Genomic DNA, 18,697 nt, shown 5'->3' with positions numbered 1-18,697 from the left:
CTGAGATCGCTCCGTGTGCACCGCCGGCCGGTTGGGTTGCCTACCTACAGGCGCGAAATTCCAGAAGGTAAATTTGGCTCTGGCACCCTTATTTTAGATTTCCGACCCCAAGTGTCCTATATCAAAATACTCCCCTACGCACCACCTACACGCTCCCAAACGGTGGCAGGTACTATAGGAATCACCCTGTATAATTCTCCAAGAAGTCGAAATTGTGAAAATACCTTATTCGTTTCGCTAGCTATTTGCAACATACGGATCCGATATGCAAATGTTTCGCAAATTCATCACACTCTTTCGATTGAAATGGAATGGAAAACATCAAACCTTATGTTGGCCGCAACTAAGTACCTACTGTTAATATTGGAAATGAAACCCAGCTAACATTTTTTTTAATTCTCTTTGTTTATTAAATTAGAAAACATTCGATACCAAAAACCAAAGTATACTTTTTCATAATATTTAACATACTGCCCGAGCTGAAATTCCATGAATCTCTAAACACTCTGATGGTATAATATCCCGAATTTTTTTAAAACTCCTTTAAACCTTTAAATTTTTTAGTGAACGTTTTAAAATACACTCACAACTGATACTATGTCCATCGGAGCCAGGGTGAAGATCTCAATTCTTTCAAGGTGAAATGTTGTTTTCTTTAATTACTACCACATCACCAATTTTAATGGAAATCTAATTTTTCTTGTTCTATTTATTACGCAACTGTAACTCTGTTATATATTCACTCGACCAACGACTCCAAAATTGCTGGTTTAGCTTTTGCAAGTATTGAAATCTAGAAAGTCTTGACATTTGTATGTCTTCTTGTACATCTGGATCTGATTTTCCAATTAGGAAATGAGATGGAGTTAGAGGTTCTCAATCGCAAGGATTAGAGGATAAGGTGGTTAAAGGACGAGAATTTAATATACACTATCTGAGTTAAAACCGTGTGAAATTCCTCGTAAGTAGATAACTCATTTCCAAGGACTCTTTGTAAATGATGTTTAAAACTTTTTACAGCTGCTGCCCAAATACCGCCAAAATTTGGTGAATAACAAGGTATGAAACTCCACTCTATGCCTTCATTCACAATTTTCACTTATAATTGCACAAGAGGTTTGTATTTTACCTACCGAGTAAATTTGGGTTGTTTAGGTAATGAAAATCTGTTGCCTAGCAATTAGACGAGAAAAACTGCCACCTAATAAAAATGCGACACCGAAGGTGGAGCATTTTTAGGTTGACAGTTTTTCGAGTTCAATTGCTAAAAGGAAACCTAGAAGAGAGATTTTACATCACGCTAAAGGAAATATCTCCTTGGCAATGAGCTGTGTATAGAGATCCATTTTACGCCCCAGGAGTATAATAGCCGCAAAATTTAGGAACATTCGAGTAGCGCATTCGCAACCCCTTATTTTTAAATTGTTGATGACATAATAAAAGATTAGTTAAAGATTAAAATTCCCTTGTGGTATAAAGACAAACGCCATTTTGGTAATATATTACCATCGCAATATCGACATGGAATTCGCGCCGTAATGCACTTAAATTCAAACCGCAGTTTTGTGGGAGCTATATTAATACATTAATTGGTATACACTTCAGTTCTGCGGTTTCGCAATTAGGATATAGAAATTTAATTATAGACTGGGCTCGGTTTTCTTTATAGGTAGTGTTTGGCACATACGATGCGCTCTAAAAGTACTTTCATTAAATACAGCGCGAGCCAGCGTTTTGGAACAAATTCCAAACATTTTGTGATGTAGGTAGATATTATATTACTTCGGCATGGCAATCTACGCTTTATGTTAGGTATGAAATTCTGTGTTTCTCAAATTGCTTTTTCAGAGTAAAATAATCACCCATAAACACCAAAAACCACAAAAACGCGTATAAAACTCGTCACTCTGTTCTCCTATTTTTAGGCAAATGCAATAGGTACATACTAAAATAAGCTCTAATTAAAGCTTAACAATAAAGATCGCCTGAAGGTAGAGCATTCTATCTTGTATAACTTTAGATGGAACGTTCTTTTAGGTATAGTGAGACAGGGATAATTACACACTTGCTTATTACACCACTATCACCCTCTCCCAGAGCTAGAAATTTTGTCTTGTGGTACCTATTTTAAAAGGTCCTCATCTACCATTTCTTTTATTTAAAGTAGCACAGAGACAAAGTAAATTAGACAACGTAACGTAGGTTAATATTTTGGGAATAAACGTCTCTTGCGTGAGTGCTAGCGACTGAATAGTCAACAACGCAGAGCCATTCATCCTCTCAGCACACTTTACCTTTTGTGATAAATAGACGAGATGAGAAAGGGGGGAATGGAATTCTTAGAATTGGAACAGATTAAGGGTATTTCAGGATACGGTTGGACTAGCCGCCTCCTGTCCCATTGGTCGCCTTCTACGACCTCCAGGGAGGGAGTGGGTCAACTCTACCCCCGAGCCCACAGGGGGCACAGTAATTCGTTATGTGCGTGATTATGCTTGTAGATTCATCAGTTGAAATTTTTAGACGCGTGGGGTTGTGAATTACCAGTACCTTTAAGGGTAACTATTATAATCTTCTAATGGAACTTTCTTTTGAAAATATTGGCGCTTGAATAATGTGTGCAATATGTAGTAAACATTTACTTCCTGATTTTGGTCACAGAGCAAATCTATAGAAGTATTGCCTTATTCACCTATGAGTTTCGCCATTTCGAAATTCGAATACAAAAAAACCAGTAGGTATGTTTCTCGACATAACGAAAAACATACTCGATCGTCTCTTTTTCTTTCTTTTTTATTTAGAATATTAAATATTCTCGAGACGTTATGTGTAATTAGTAACCAGAAGCTTGACTCAATTTAGTAGGAACAGATGATGAGGCTATTATACATTATGTTATACTTTCTTTTTTTGTAGGCATTAGTGACAGCGATTTATCCATTATGATTCCAAAAATCATTCACAGAAGTAATACCCCACAAAATTAATGAAGAAATTCAAAGGAAATGGTTTGAGGTATGGAGTGTATATGAAAAATGCACTGCTAATGGTTGGAATTCTTAAATTCGTCTTATTCGGGATAACTTGTCGTAGTTATTTAGTGTCCCCTAACCCCTTTAGGTTTAGTTTTAATTCTATATTAATAAAAATTCGTTAAGCCGCTTATAAGCAAGAGGCGAAGAGTGCACTGTGCGAAAAAGTACGAATTGTTTTGGATTCTACGCCCCAAAATTAATAAGAAAAAGTGTTTTCCCGAGAAATTTTGGTGTAGTCGATTTTTGGTAAAAAAGGAAGGTTATACACTGCCTTTTTTTGAGGCTTGAAGAAAAAATTGTCTGAGATCGACCGGGAAAAAACATTTTCTTATAGAATTTGGCCCGTAGAATCCATAATTTCAAACAGTTTGAAGATTGGGCCACTAGATCAAAAGTTACAGCCCTTTGAATTTTCTTTCGAAATTGGTTTTCTCCATAACTTTTGATTGAGAGGTCTAATCGAAAAAGTACGAGTCGATTTGGATTCTACGCACCAAATTAATAAGAAAAAGTGTTTTCCCGAGAAATTTTGAAGTGGTCGATTTTTGATAAAAAAGGAAGGTTATAGGTACACACCCTTTTTTGAGACTTGAAAAAAAATTGTCTGAGATCGACCGGGAAAAAACATTTTCTTATAGAATTTGGCCCGTAGAATCCATAATTTCAAACAGTTCGAAGATTGGGCTACTAGTTCAAAAGTTACAGTGCAAAAGTTAATAGCCCTTATGAACATTTCATGGCTTAACGAGAATACAAACATGAAATCATTTTTAATTTTGATAGAAGGACACTAATACCAAGTCTGTAAGTGGTACCTATAGTTCTGGAGCCCTTGTGACCGAGACAGACAGACATAAAAAGGAGCGCAAAAGTGCACTAAAAAGTCGAAATTAGATGTACGGTACGGCGTTTTCATTCTACATAAATTCCAGTAGCATATTTAAACAACACAATTACAAGAAGTTACAAGGTTTAGATGACAGTAATTAAACTTACCTACATTAGTAAAAAATGTCAAACTCCTTATAAAAATAGCTTAATTAATTAAGTGAGCTAAAATGGACGATGCTCGTCTTTTACATACAAAATTCCTAAACCGCAAGGCCGCCAGATAAGTAATGAGAATTTTGACCAAATGTGATATCAACAGATTTGAATTTAAATGTTTAATAGAAATTATACTAGCAGCACCATCTGTTGAGGATAGCGCATCTCGAACACAATTTAACAAAACTGTAATTGGAAACAAAAAGGATGTTTGTTGGAAACAATTAAATTTATTTAAACAGGTTTCTGTATTTTTGTTTTGAATTTATGCAAAAGCGTACCCTTTTGATTTAGGTATGCGTTTCGCTATACATCTAAGTTTAATTTGATGTAAGCAATTCTTATATTGATTATAGCAATTAGTAGGTAATGAAGAAATAGCTACTATATATCCCAGAGCAGACTAGTCCAAAAGCTTAGTCATTAATTTTACACACTAATCAATGGCTTATGTCCTTATGGCCGTTTGCATCGATAAATTTAAGCCGAGCTTAGCTTAAAATCGGCAACCATTGTAATCGTTGCCATGGATTTTAAGCTACGCTTAAATTTGTCAGTGCAAACGACAATAATTACTCCAAGCTCGTCCGCCATTTTAGAGCCCACTGACAATTAACGCTTGCAAAACATCGCATGTCCTACATGTATTGTCTTATTTAAAGAAAAACCATTGATTTTTTTTACCTACCTATAATAATAGTTTCACATCATATCCATGGGGTAGGTATTATACGGGTGAGGTCTACCGATATATTGAATAACTATTAAAGGAGCATGGCGATCAAATATTTATTTGACTATTATTCAAACTATTTTGTCATGAACTTCTTCGAAATCAATAATAAGTAGTACCACCTTATTTCCCTTAGATCTTCCCAAAAACGTGTATTATGAATTCTGTTCAGATTCGTAATGTTTTAGTTGTAGAGAAGGACTTTGTCTGCCCCCATGACTCTTGCAGTATATCAGACTATGATCAGATATATCATAAACCGGAGAAACTCCTGAACTTACGAGTGCGTCATTATATGGAGACAATAATAATGTAGGTATACTTAGTCTATAAGAGTCGTAGCCTCTGATATAATTTGCTGAAATTAACTAGTAAATTGAATTAATTGCAGAATTAAAGAGATCTAACGTATTCATATTAAAACTCCCTAGGCAATTATGTACTATAAGTTATATAATCTCCCATGTAAACAAAAATTCCAAAGGCGACGACAGCAACTCATTTTAGATCGCATAGTTATTACTATGACGTCGTTGAAGTTAGCATCAGCTTCAGAAATGAGAAACGAATTTTTACAGTGGACCATATAAATACTTCGAAATTATAATTTATTACTAAAAAAAAGAGGGTTAAAGGGTTAGTACCCAATTGTCAAAGATATAACTTTGCAAATATTTAAAATATAAGGGTATAATCTACCCTACACTAAAAACAAAACATTAAAAAATTCTTAGAGGGTAGAAAAAAATTTGTAACAAGTTTATACTTAAATTAACATTAGATACTAATATAAGAAGTGCTATGAACGTATAGCTTTGCAAATATTTAGAGTTTAAGGGGTTAATCTACCCTACACTAGTAAAAACATAAAAAAATTCGTAGAGGGCGGAAAAAAATTTGTAACAAGTTCATACTTAAATTAATATTAGATACTAATATAAGAAGTGGTATGAACATATAGCTTTGCAAATATTTAATTTTTTTCCGCCCTCTACGAATTTTTTAATGTTTTTACTAGTGTAGGGTAGATTAACCCCTTAAACTCTAAATATTTGCAAAGCTATAGGTTCATAGCACATCTTATATTAGTATCTAATGTTAATTTAAGTATGAACTTGTTACAAATTTTTTTCCACCCTCTACGAATTTTTTTATGTTTTTACTAGTGTAGGGTGGATTAACCCCTTAAACTCTAAATATTTGCAAAGCTATACGTTCATAGCACTTCTTATATTAGTATCTAATATTAATTTAAGTATGAACTTGTTACAAATTTTTTTCCACCCTCTACGAATTTTTTAATGTTTTTACTAATGTAGGGTGGATTAACCCCTTCAACTCTAAATATTTGCAAAGCTATACGTTCATACCACTTCTTTTATTAGTATCTAATATTAATTTAAGTATGAACTTGTTACAAATTTTTTTCCACCCTCTACGAATTTTTTTATGTTTTTACTAGTGTAGGGTGGATTAACCCCTTAAACTCTAAATATTTGCAAAGCTATACGTTCATAGCACTTCTTATATTAGTATCTAATATTAATTTAAGTATGAACTTGTTACAAATTTTTTTCCACCCTCTACGAATTTTTTTATGTTTTTACTAGTGTAGGGTAGATTAACCCCTTAAACTCTAAATATTTGCAAAGCTATACGTTCATAGCACTTCTTATATTAGTATCTAATGTTAATTTAAGTATAAACTTGTTACAAATTTTTTTCTACCCTCTAAGAATTTTTTAATGTTTTGTTTTTAGTGTAGGGTAGATTATACCCTTATATTTTAAATATTTGCAAAGTTATATCTTTGACAATTGGGTACTAACCCTTTAACCCTATTTTTTTAGTAATAAATTATAATTTCGAAGTATTTATATGGTCCACTGTAAAAATTCGTTTCTCATTTCTGAAGCTGATGCTAACTTCAACGACGTCACTTTTCGTATTACCGGGAAAAATAAAATTGTCAGTGTCGTCCATTAGTTATCGCATCCCTGTTAGGAATGTAGCTAAAAAGAGGAATTGAAACATTTTTTGTGATAGTTAAATTTCTTGAATTTCTTTAAAAAGGTAGGCTGAGAATGTGAAAACCGTTTTCTAATATTCTCAAGGATAAAAAAGGACATCAAATTTAGAAAACTACACAGACTGTATTTATATCGGTAGCGTTTTTGTTATATAATATACCACGACGTTTCCTATCTGTATGTTCCACTAATAAGTGACAAAATCCCTGTGTGTCATCATTTGTTATCTATTAGGCGCAACTTTATGGAAAGCAAAAGGCATGTGTATCTTTTGCTTTCGGTTGCATTTCTCGAAATAGATAATTTTCATGCAGACTTACTCTGAGGAAACTGATAATTTTAGATGGGAAATGTACAGATACACAAACGTGTAGTTTAGTCACATTTGATTTGAACTAACTAATATCACAGATTTAAATATATTTAAATCTGTGCTAATATAAACAAAGTTGTACGTTTCAGGTGGTTTGAAGGCATTGTTATAAAACAGAGTTCATATGCAGCACTACTTGTGATATAATATGTGAAGTACCTAGTATTATACCTACCCCCCGTCAAAGGGAAGTATTATTACAGTCTCATTAGGGTTAAACAGAAATAATCAAATTGCTTTTGTTTCGGTATTGATATCTTTTATGTGGCATCGTTATGCAACGTCCATCACTTTAACGAGGTGGCTGTATTCGTGTAATAGCACTTAGCAGTTTTTCGATTTTCTCCTCAATTTCTTTTTGAAAATCGGAATTTGTTTTGCTTTATTTTACTGATAAGCGGATATTCCTGATATCTGGTGATATTGAAAAAATAAGTAGCACAAACTTGCCTCTCTAAGTCTCTACTCAGTAGGACTGTTTACGAATTGCGATATTTTGTTTTCCGCTTGTGTGGTGGTCATGCGTTCGTCCAAAAAATCAAAACGATGCCACATTTTTACACAAGAACAAATTTGCGGCCAAAATCCTTCCAATTACTGATATAGTCGTATTCCACCTAGGGGTTTAGCTAAAAATTGGACTACTATTTGATACCTTCCTAAACAAATTTCTTGAAGCATCCTGATAGAAAGAAACAGGTTTTATAAATAAAAATTATTTCCAATGTAGGTATATAGGTAATAGATATCCATTTAGTGTATTTTTCGTCTTGGGAATATGTGACATTATGATTTACAAATCAACAGCATTCAGGAACATTGGCTAATTATATAGTAATTTAACTAATCCATACCATTAGGAACGGCGTAACAATGTGCAGGGTAATGCCAGAATTTCTTTTGTTTTCACTTTCAAGTAATGAGTTATAAGTGCAATTTGAGTTGCCTGTCCTTAGCGTTTTGATCTTTTTCTGAAGATCGCAAACATATGTTTTCAAATATATGCATTATTATAATAGATGGAAATAATATCTTTAAGTATCGACGTAAGAAATACTGTCGCATTTCCAAATTGGTGCTGTACGTTTTTCTACTCTCATTACAACGGCTGTATTACGAAAAACGATTTTTCAATTCATCGATCTTTCTAAAAAACTAAGACCGATATTTCAACTTTTTTTAAGTACCGACGTTCTTTTCATTATTGCATTATTGCATTCCACTATCAAGAATTTGTTTCTTCACTTCAGCTACAAAAGCAGCATTTCATAAGAAAGTTTAGCTATTTTTTCCAATATGGTGGATTGACTACAGAGGAGCCTTAAAGGGATTACTTCCGGTAATACCGAAATTTTAAACCACAAAAATTAAAGTTGTGTACTTAATCTTGAGAAAAGTGGGATTGCGAGACTTGAGCATGGTCTACCTATTATTGAAAACAGAATTGGAAACCAATCATGAAAGTGAAACATTGGGCATTTTAAATCAAATTGTACATCTTCAAACTGTAATGCCATAGCTGCTTGAATTTGGCATCATGAAGGTGAATCTTGTGGCTTTTAAGTTGAATTCTGATGCTTAAAATATAATTTAAAGCTGCCATATGAATCTGAAATGTTAAAACTACCTATATCTGACCACCATTTTGGTGCTGGAGTTTCTGAAAGAATGGTTTTTATCCTTGAGCGATTCACGTATATTGGTAACACGAAAGCACAATAGTGATTAGTGACAAGACACCGTACTGAGTTGGTATATCAATAAAGTACTGACGCAATTTGTTTGTGGAATTCTATAAGGAAAATGAATTTATTTAAAAGACAATGATGTTCAATACACCAAATTGTGTAAATAAAGATACAAATCAATTTCAAAGCACTTGTTCATAAAAGATCCGTAATTTAAATGGCAAGACCAAATACGGAGACAATACAATACATGCTTTTATTCTCCCACCTCACAGTGCAAGTGCCATCCGTCGAACTATCCCAGTAGCACGAACTGGCAGTATGAAGTCCGGCACCGGTCTTCTGCATTATCGAGCACGTAACGACATACTTGAAGGATTTCTTGAGCTTACTCAGGGCGCTGAGGCACTGCTCGGAAACGGCCGCACTCCACTGATTCACCTTGTCTTGCTGATACACGTTGCCGCTGATCGTCGACTCGATGGTCTCTTTGATAATTTTACTAACATCATCGACCACGAACTGATTATCCTCCTCTTCCATTTTGAACAAATTTTGACATACATCCAAAATATTTTTTGACACAATATTTTGTTTCCCAAACATACTCGCTCGCGATTTTTACGTTTTGGTGTTGCCGCGAGTTTGCTTTAACTTTTTACACTGAAGTTGCAATAAGAAATGCGAGCAAATAATTCTTAATAAATTGTCGTAAAGCGTGCTTAAAAGGTAGGGATGTCACGCGATAGGTCCCTTACGACTCCGAGAATTGCGTCCATAAACTTGAGCTTTGAAACTGTCATGCGATCAAACTTTGCCGAAAGTCTATTCAGTTTTATGCCGTAATTTAGATTATTATAAAAGCTCGTGTGAAACTTATCAAAGACGCCAATCACAAATGGATTACATTAGAAAAGCGTTTACACGAAACTAACACGAGAGCTTATGGGAGAACTGACCCATTTCTAAATTTGTACAACCTTTTAAGAGCATACCTACCTACCTACGAGTTACCATTGATTTTCTTTCATGTAAACCGATATGCACGTGTTCCGCCGAGGAGATTTTTTATGAAACACGTTGATTATGTGTATCCACGATATCTCATAAGTCATAAATAAGAACGGAAAGTTCGGTATTTCAAATGTTGAACGCTCGCATGATATTTTCAACTGAAAAAATCTGCCATTATTGACGACAAGTAAAGCTCGAAAAGTTTCCGAAATGTTCCTGCACAAAAAGAAGGCCGTTTTTTTGCTCCAGCCCCTACATGTCCTTCCATTCTATAATTGCTAATTGGTGTAAATTAATAATAAACCATAAAGTCCGTCGTGTGGCTAACTTCGTATGAAAGAGCTTGTGTAAGTGAGTGCTCGCGTGAAGCGTCTTCCTTACGGCGGAAATAGGTTGGCAAATAAAATTCAAGAACAGGATAAATAGGAGCCGCAAAAAATAACGAAGCAGAGCAGATAATACGAGGGCCATTTTTTTTCGACCTCCATTGGATCATTGGGTCTTATTCAAGGAGCTGGTGGGCAGTACCTATTCGCAAGAAGAATACGACTGGCGCACAGAGGGCGACGTCCAGGAAGCGACGGTGCGAGAGTAACACCTCGGGTCCTGCGCCAAAGTCTAAGGCTGTGTCTGGGTCGTTGACTCAGGGGTCAACCCGACCTCTCAGATCGGAGAGAAGCACTCCATCAGGGTCTGGCTCAGGGCAGCCCGAGAAGAACGTAGAGTTTCTGGAGCACCAAAAGTTGGGTGCACCACGGTATGGCAAGTCGCTGCAGTGGGGCTCAGGGTCGCCATCGTTCCGGTATCGCACCCGGAGGTGGACGTCTCTGAGCCTGAGTCAAGGTGCATTAAGGCTGCATTGAATGCAGTTGTTGACGAGATGGGAGAGGGGGGGGGGTTCCTCAGCTGGCAGGGTTCCGCTAAAATCCGCAGGATGCCATTGTAAGAGAATATGCGCCTCTGAAAGTTCAGAAGCACGCCCAGGGTGATGACTGTGTTATACCATTGACATTGAGTAATTCACTCAACGGTTGAACTTAAATTGCGAAAGTACAAACACGCACGTAGAAATACTATTAAATCGCACTTTATTTGATACAAATCCCTTGGGTAGTTTTTTTTAATAAATTGCTAAAATCAGCGGACTAAACATTTTACTTCCATCGATCGTAGAGTTTGAAATCTCCAAGTTAATTTCCACGAGGCTCTGTCAGGCACAAGTATAACCCACTGGTATACCTTAAAATTTACTGCAAGCATAGACAACACACATTACACTTGAGCCTATTACGTACGCATTGTGTGTTGCATATGTACTAGCAGCATGCCAGCAATTTGAACATATTACACTTTTTCAGGAATGGGTTACGGCAACGGACATTAAAGTCATCCTGAACCGCCTCAACACCTTCGGCGACGAAGTTTTCGGAGATCCCCAAGTAATGCGCTCCTATTTCTACGCCGTCGCCGACATCGCCGTCGGCGCAAGATGCAAATGCAACGGTCACGCGTCCGACTGCATAACATCAACGGGCGTGGATGGTTCACGACGGCGTGTCTGCAAATGCGAGCACAATACCGCCGGACCAGACTGTAACGAGTGCCTCCCCTTCTATAACGACGCGCCTTGGGGAAGAGGTTCCGACAGGAACGTTCACGAATGCAAACGTAAGTAATTTACAGGACGAGTCGGATTTAATGATGTTCGCCTTAACGTTTAATTAGAGATTTTATGACATAATGAGTGACCAATTATATCTGGTCGATGTAGGAAATATCGCGTTGACTTTTTTAACGTAGTAGGTACTGGTTGAGGCATAGATCGTTCACCTTTCTGTTTATGGCATAATGACCATTTTGCTATAATAAGTAAACAACTTCATATAAGTCTTCGGGTGGCTTTTCTTAAGAAACAGAAATACGAGACTGGATGTGCGATTAAAAGCAAGAGTGAAAATATTTTAACTAACTAACTTAAACAGCAATTTCCTAAGCTCAACGTTTGTAGAGGGTGCCAATTAATTAAAATTTAATTAATAACTAATGACCTAGACCTGTGAGAAAAGGAATTTGGGCTAAAATAAAATTTATTTTTCGACATATACAGGGTGGCCCAACGAAAACGAAACCGACTGAATAACTAGTAAGGACATAGTTTAAATCTTTTGTTTCGGTTTGATTCTTATCAACAAATACAATAGACAAATCTGTTTCATGCAAATAATCGTCACGGGTCGATTCCTTTAGGAATATTAAAATTACTTCGAACAAAATTACTTATGCGCATTCCTAAAAATTATCGACCCCTACTTTATACAGATCAAAAAATTTACTGTAACTTACAGTTATTGACGTGGGTAATATTTTCTTCTGGTAACAAATCTTTCCTTGGAAATGCTGCTTTCTTTAGAAATATGGAAACAGATCGCTTCGATGAATACAAAATTTGGCGGAAGAAAAATTCGTATGAATTCCGAATCCAAGCAAATCGGTTACAAATTCTCGAAACTAATACTCGTGATCATGCACAGGAATAAAATGCCAATGTTCCGCTGTGTTGATATTAATTTTGCCCAATTTATTAATTAGGGCAAATGCATCCTTTAAGTGTCGCTGACGTACGCCGTTACATTACAAAATTTTATTTATCGCACAAGGCGTTGTCCAATGACGTCACTCAACTTTGAGGAACTGCCTTTTAACTAGCCGTTACCCTTACCGATCCAAAAAACTGCTTTGTTTATCACAATGAATTACAGTTATTGTCAGTTTATTTCATCGAGTTTTTTTATTCGAAAAGCGGTTCTCCGACTTGAAAATGTTCCTTCGCGTGTATTTTACCACTCGTAAATAAACAGCCTTGTTACGAATCAGGCTGCGAAAAAGTTTTTCTTCGTCCCGTAGTTGATTGTAATTTTTCTATTCATTCGCTTATAAAATTGCAGGAATTTCCACGGAATATCTTTACACATACGTGAGGATATTTCTCGCGACATAGCTAAAAATGTCGACCGCGAATCAATTTTTTCACATAAGTACTGATATTTATACGTAATGGCCCTTAAAGTTAAACAAAAGCCTTTCGTTTGTACGTGAAATAAACCAAGATAGTAATAATTATGGTACCCAAATTGGTACTCGCTCGCGAAAATGGGCTTAGAATGCTCGCTATTTGAATCTTGCCCGTTAGAACAACGACCTCGACTGGCGGTCCCTAACAACCAATAGGAAACCCGCATTTGGCTTTTTTCAGCCCGCTTAACATGGAATAAACGCAACTTTTAGTGATCGTGGCAACCATGCTCGTTTACCTCTATTTTCTATTAATTTTAGGTAATAGGTAGTTCTTAATAATACCCTTCTATTTTCATATTATCTCTTGACATCGCCAGACTTACTTTAGTTCAAGTTAACTATGAAGCGGTACAATTTCCCTATGTTTAACAGAATTCAAATTCAAAACCGCATTTTTGAAGCGGCAACGCGGCCACCTGTCACACTCCAAATCTAATATTTTCTCCAAATTCCCTCTAATTTCCTTAAAGCTTCTTGCAATTGCAAATTTATTTTCCAAATTTTCTTTCATGTTTCCCAAAATTCGTTCGTATTTCCCCAGAAGCTTCTCTAATGTGTTCAAAATTTCCGCTTTTTCTGGCAAAGTACTGATAAATTTCCTCTATTTTTCCCAAAATTTTTTTCATCGGCTTAGGTGTCTCCAGTTTTTACATTTCATAAAAATTTGCATTTTACTTAGCTTATAATTTCTTAGAATCTTCTTCTTTTTCGTTAACATTTCCTCGTAATCCTCTAGAATCCAAAACTTACCCTTATTCCTCCGCGAATGCTTTCATTCCACTTTACCTTTTATTCCCCCTTTCCCTTGTATTGAATTAAATGTCCCCAATTTAAATATAAAATACATAATTGTATTTCATTAGAACTTGCGTTTTACTCCTCCAAAATAACTTTTTTCCAGAATTTCCCCGTATTCCTTAGAATTTTTTTATTACTTCCTCCAAACTTCCCTAGTATTTGTCCGTCCCCCAAAATATTATTATAGTTCTCCCATACCTCCCTTTAGTTCGTGTACGAAATAACTGTACTTTTCGTCTAATTTCACCAAAACTTCTTATGTTGCCTTGCTTCTTTAATTTCCACGCGGTATATGTTACAGCATTTTCTTAAACATTGACTTATTATTTTTCAGAATTGTGTCCATATTTCCCTAGAATATCTTCGTATTTCCCTAAAATTTGCACTGAAGCTTCCTGGATTCTTATAATCTTTTTTGCATTAACTTGAATAACTCTGGGAAGTGAATACCATAATTTTCTTAAAATTTTCCGTTTACTTTCCAAAAGTTTCCTTCTTTTTTTCACTTTCATCATCAATCAAAAAATAGTTACATATTGTACCGAGTGTTGGGCATTGGGGCGCCATCTAGTCGATAAAAGGTTAGTCACCGGAGATAAACTGACTCATCTTTTATCGACTTGATGGCGCCCCGATGGCAGCGGATGCGACGCATTCTTCTCTCGAAATATGGTACGCCTACTAGACTCTTCGAGAACGTACCGTGATTGTTTCTAGAGACTTTCCGTTTGCTATATAAGCAACTTTCAGCGTATTTAAGTCAGTTCCATTATTGACACCGAAGTGATTATTAGTAAAGTTCGCACTCGTAGGTGATAAATTGGCTTCATTAATAATTAATTGTAAATCAATAAATCACGTAATTCAATTTACGTTACGGTATATAATATGAAATAAAATTAATTATCGAAACTCCACCTGCGTTTAATTTGTTTTAACTCAAAATCTCATACTTGAAATCGTACATATCCTACCTAATTGACCACTCTTCTATAACTTGACTCTTTTTAAACAATATTGAGAATTGGTGCTCCAGTTTTACACACAATTCGTAATCTTAAAAAATAGAATATCCCGAACCCAGCTATAATGTGTTCGTTATTTAAATGTAACTGCAAAATTTTAGATGGGTTCGCCCGTGCAATTCGATATTAGTAAAGTATCGACACTTTAAAGGTTTTTTTATGACTATTCAACCAACAAACTCTCATTTTTTACGCTTTTAAAGGAAAAAAGATACTGGTTTGAATACAAAAATTTAAAAAAATGATTACCTTATTTACAGTAGCGAAATCCTCACAGCATGCAACTCCAGTACGGAAAGTTCTACTGTCCGATCTCCGAAAAGATCTCGTAAAGGAATGTGGCTTAACTTTTTTTAAATATTCAAGCGATTGCAAAATTACGTAATCCGTCGGAAAACGAAAATAAGTTAGCTGCGCACAGGAGGCCGACTGAATGACTTTATGCATTCTATTTTTAGTCCACTTTGCGAGTTTAGCGTCAAAGAGTTCCAACAAAATAAGTAAACAGTTTTTCGCCCTAAGGCGAATAACTTAGGCGCATTTTCAATGCATTTATCAGTACTTCCCTAGAGGCTATGGCTATATGTTTATTTATCTATGGTTAAAACCTCCCAATAAGTAAGAAAGTTGTCATTGTGCAATCGCGCATCTTATTTTTCCAATATGCGATATGCTTGCCTTTACTAGGAGGTGGTTAAAATTTCAAACTAGGAGCATCTATTCTTTTACAACTTAGTAATTATACGTATTTTTCCTCGCATGGAAATTACCCAACGAAACTGCGCGCGCTTCAACGCAAAAATCTCTGGCACTAAGTATTCACGAAGGTTCATTCATAATCCAAAAACTACGCCTGGTACTTTAGCGCAAACGCTTTAATGATTCATAATGGGAAATATCAACGCGACACTTTTTTTTCGGTTTCGACTTTAATTTTCCGGCTGCTTGAGCTTAATTTTCCACCAACTAATTAACAACTATGCGCCGATCTTTCGGGTTATTGACTTAGCTCTGCTGTCGCGGCCCTCAGCGTGTTCTCTCGTGACTTCGTGCGCAATATCTCCCGAGTGTCTTCGAACGACTCAACTTCATTTTTCGAAACTACGCCCACCGACCATTTTAATCTGTTCAACCAATAAAATTCATTTCTTTTAGCCAATAATATCTCCAGAAACGCAAAATGCCAGAAACCTCGACGTTGCATTAACGGAAAATTCCCACAAACTTGGCAGTTCACACGACCCATTTTAAAGAATCCTGTCCTATAGGTATAGTAAGCTTAAAATCTCCCCCACACTTATATGGCCTTTTATACAGTGTCCATTTTTCGAGTACCGCTATGGGGATCTCGCTTATCTTAAGAGAGAGAAAGTTGATTAAATGAGGAGAGTTGCGAAAAGAAAAGAAATTTTTGAAAATATCGTAAAAAACGAAAATTTCTTATTACGTACTTATAAATACGTGGCATTTTTATTTTTTCCTATGGACGCCATTTTGAATTTCGGCATGTTGAGAATACGTATTTGTTTTTTTATTTACAGATTATTACAGATGGTGTTCCGCATCACATTTTCCCTAAAAATACAAGAGAAGTTTCAGCCTAGCTGAATCGACCGACACATCAAGTGATTTGGAGACTTGAAAAACACAAATATGGGCCTATTTCTCAAACGCTAGATCCAGGAGATCATTTTTGGTTCTGTTACTAGAAACGTACGCACCGCTGAAAGAAATAGTGCAGGGTGGGTTTATGTATAATGTGCGTGGGTGATATGAATATTATCACCGATCAAACGGAAGTTATATTCAGGAACACATTGCTAATTAAAGAAGATGCAAATTGGAGTGTGTATTCAATTAAAAACAATACATTGATGGCACTCATTAAAAAAACTAATCGTGAGCGTCAGCCAACAGTTTCCCAGCATATAATTAACTGTATGGGTAGTTTGCTTTTTTTCAGTCATCGGTCTTTCAAAACTAATTTTAAACGTCTATATTTAAATTTGAGGTCAGCGAGCATTATTTGCAAAAATGAATATGAACATCTTCATAAAGCTCGAGCGGTAAGAAAATTATGTATACGCCGTGAACAAAGGCACTAAAACTTATCTTCTCTTTTTATGATGTGCTTCACTTGTATTTGAATGGGGTTTACACCTACACCTCGGGTATGGGTTCTTTATGTTTCGAAGGAATGGGCGTGACAGACACTAACGTTCAAATCGTTTACCCATGCATGCATTAAATTTCAATTTCAAGCGCGGTTTGTGATTTGCAAAGGAATTTCTTGTGTACCTACCGACTTTCACTCGAATCATCGGAAAATGTCAACCGAAGTACCGAAAAGAAAGCGTCGATTTATATAATTTCAATTAGAGATAATTAATTTATAACTTTCCAATCGTGCCCTGTTTACATTTTTGTAAGGTCCAAACCAATTAACTCGAATTGGTAGGTACTAATCTGCTTGTGTTAGGTAAATGGCGGTAAATTGAGATAAATTAGTCGTTGTCTCATTGAAATTCAGATGAATTTAGGGCATGACTTCCATTGCTTGTTAAGAAAATGTAAAATAGAATTATAGAAATGAAGATTAACGGATACGTTGATGGAACAAATCGATGGGTGGAATCGGCATAAATTATTATACAATGACTTTTAAGGATTATCTCATATGGGAGATCGTCTATTTGGTATTCTGGCCCAATCTTTTTTGTCCGCATTCGCATTAATACTGATTTGAAATTGTAATTGAATTACTGACATTTTTTCCGTTCTTTTCTATTCACTAGGCATATTTTGTAATCCTACGCAAGTCTAAAACAATTATCATTCCAAAAGTTTATTTTCGTAATGTATATGTATATAAAAAAAATGAATGTAGAAAGGACCAAACAAATATTTTTTTAATAAATCACATCAAAATGTTCCGCTTGAATGCGACCTCCCAAAACCTCTTAAATATTTGCGTATTTTCTTCTCTACATTCGGACTATAACCTTTACCTAGGTTTTTTATATGCTTTTTCTTATTTTCTTTATTTTTCCAAAATTTTTTTTCGGAAAAAATTCCTACCGTATTCTTTAACATTAATTAATTAATTCACTGACAGAGCAAGGCGATGGGAAGATTTATATAGGGGAGCCGATGGTGTCCGTCGGTTCAAATTTTGCACATTTGACCTACATACCACATTTAACAAGCCTATTAAAATGGGTCAAATTTAATGACCCCGTAGCTATGTCGCTTTTTACCGGATTTTCCAAAAGGAAAACGAAAGGTATTGTCCGGCTGCCTGTTCGTCTGTATACGACTTAGTTACATTTACAGGGGTACCCCTTGTAGATAATGAATCACTACTACTAAAAATTTTGCTGTAACAATTAATTTCTTGTAATGAAATAATTAATACCACGACTAGCTCAGTAATAAGTAAACTTAATGACGCTTACCTTGCTTTGAACACTCAAATAAATACTCATACAAATTGGATTGCTTGAATATATTAATGAAAATAATATCATTCCAACTCCACTTTTCTTTACATTGTCCGTGATTTAAAATATTATGGTAATTTCACGAATATAAATTAAAATTGAGCCCTATCTCGCGATCACTTTCCAAATCTAATTGATTATCTATATTTGTTTTACTATTTATAATTACTTCCACACCTAATACATTTTTCTATTCAATAACAAATTTACACGCCTCTGGATGCGAAATAAAATTTTAACCCACACGAAAGAATGGTATCAATGAACTTAAAATTCAATTTCACAATTAATGATCACAAAAAATCTCTTCAAAAACCTTTTGTTTGGGTTCAGGGCATAAATTTCCGTGGGTCGACCTCTTCAGGAATGTAAAATTGAC

The 18,697-nt window shown here is 35.4% G+C and overlaps 1 protein-coding gene and 1 pseudogene across 1 annotated transcript in view; one reads left to right on the top strand and one right to left on the bottom strand.

The window, feature by feature from the left end:
• Window positions 1-18,697, top strand: part of LOC116173077 (laminin subunit gamma-1) — a gene marked incomplete in the record, with an annotated part of 210,528 nt that overhangs the window by 163,738 nt on the left and 28,093 nt on the right. Inside the window, 1 exon segment of the mRNA XM_031490362.1 lies at window positions 11,279-11,588. Coding sequence (XP_031346222.1) covers window positions 11,279-11,588 — 310 coding nt within the window.
• On the bottom strand, window positions 8,996-9,523 carry LOC116173080 (annotated as a pseudogene).

This window comes from Photinus pyralis, unplaced genomic scaffold (genome assembly GCF_008802855.1).
Source record: "Photinus pyralis isolate 1611_PpyrPB1 unplaced genomic scaffold, Ppyr1.3 Ppyr1.4_LG6, whole genome shotgun sequence".
NCBI classification, from domain to species: Eukaryota; Metazoa; Arthropoda; class Insecta; order Coleoptera; family Lampyridae; genus Photinus; species Photinus pyralis.
Note: the sequence above shows the minus strand (reverse complement) of the source record. Positions and strands in the feature narration are given on the sequence as shown.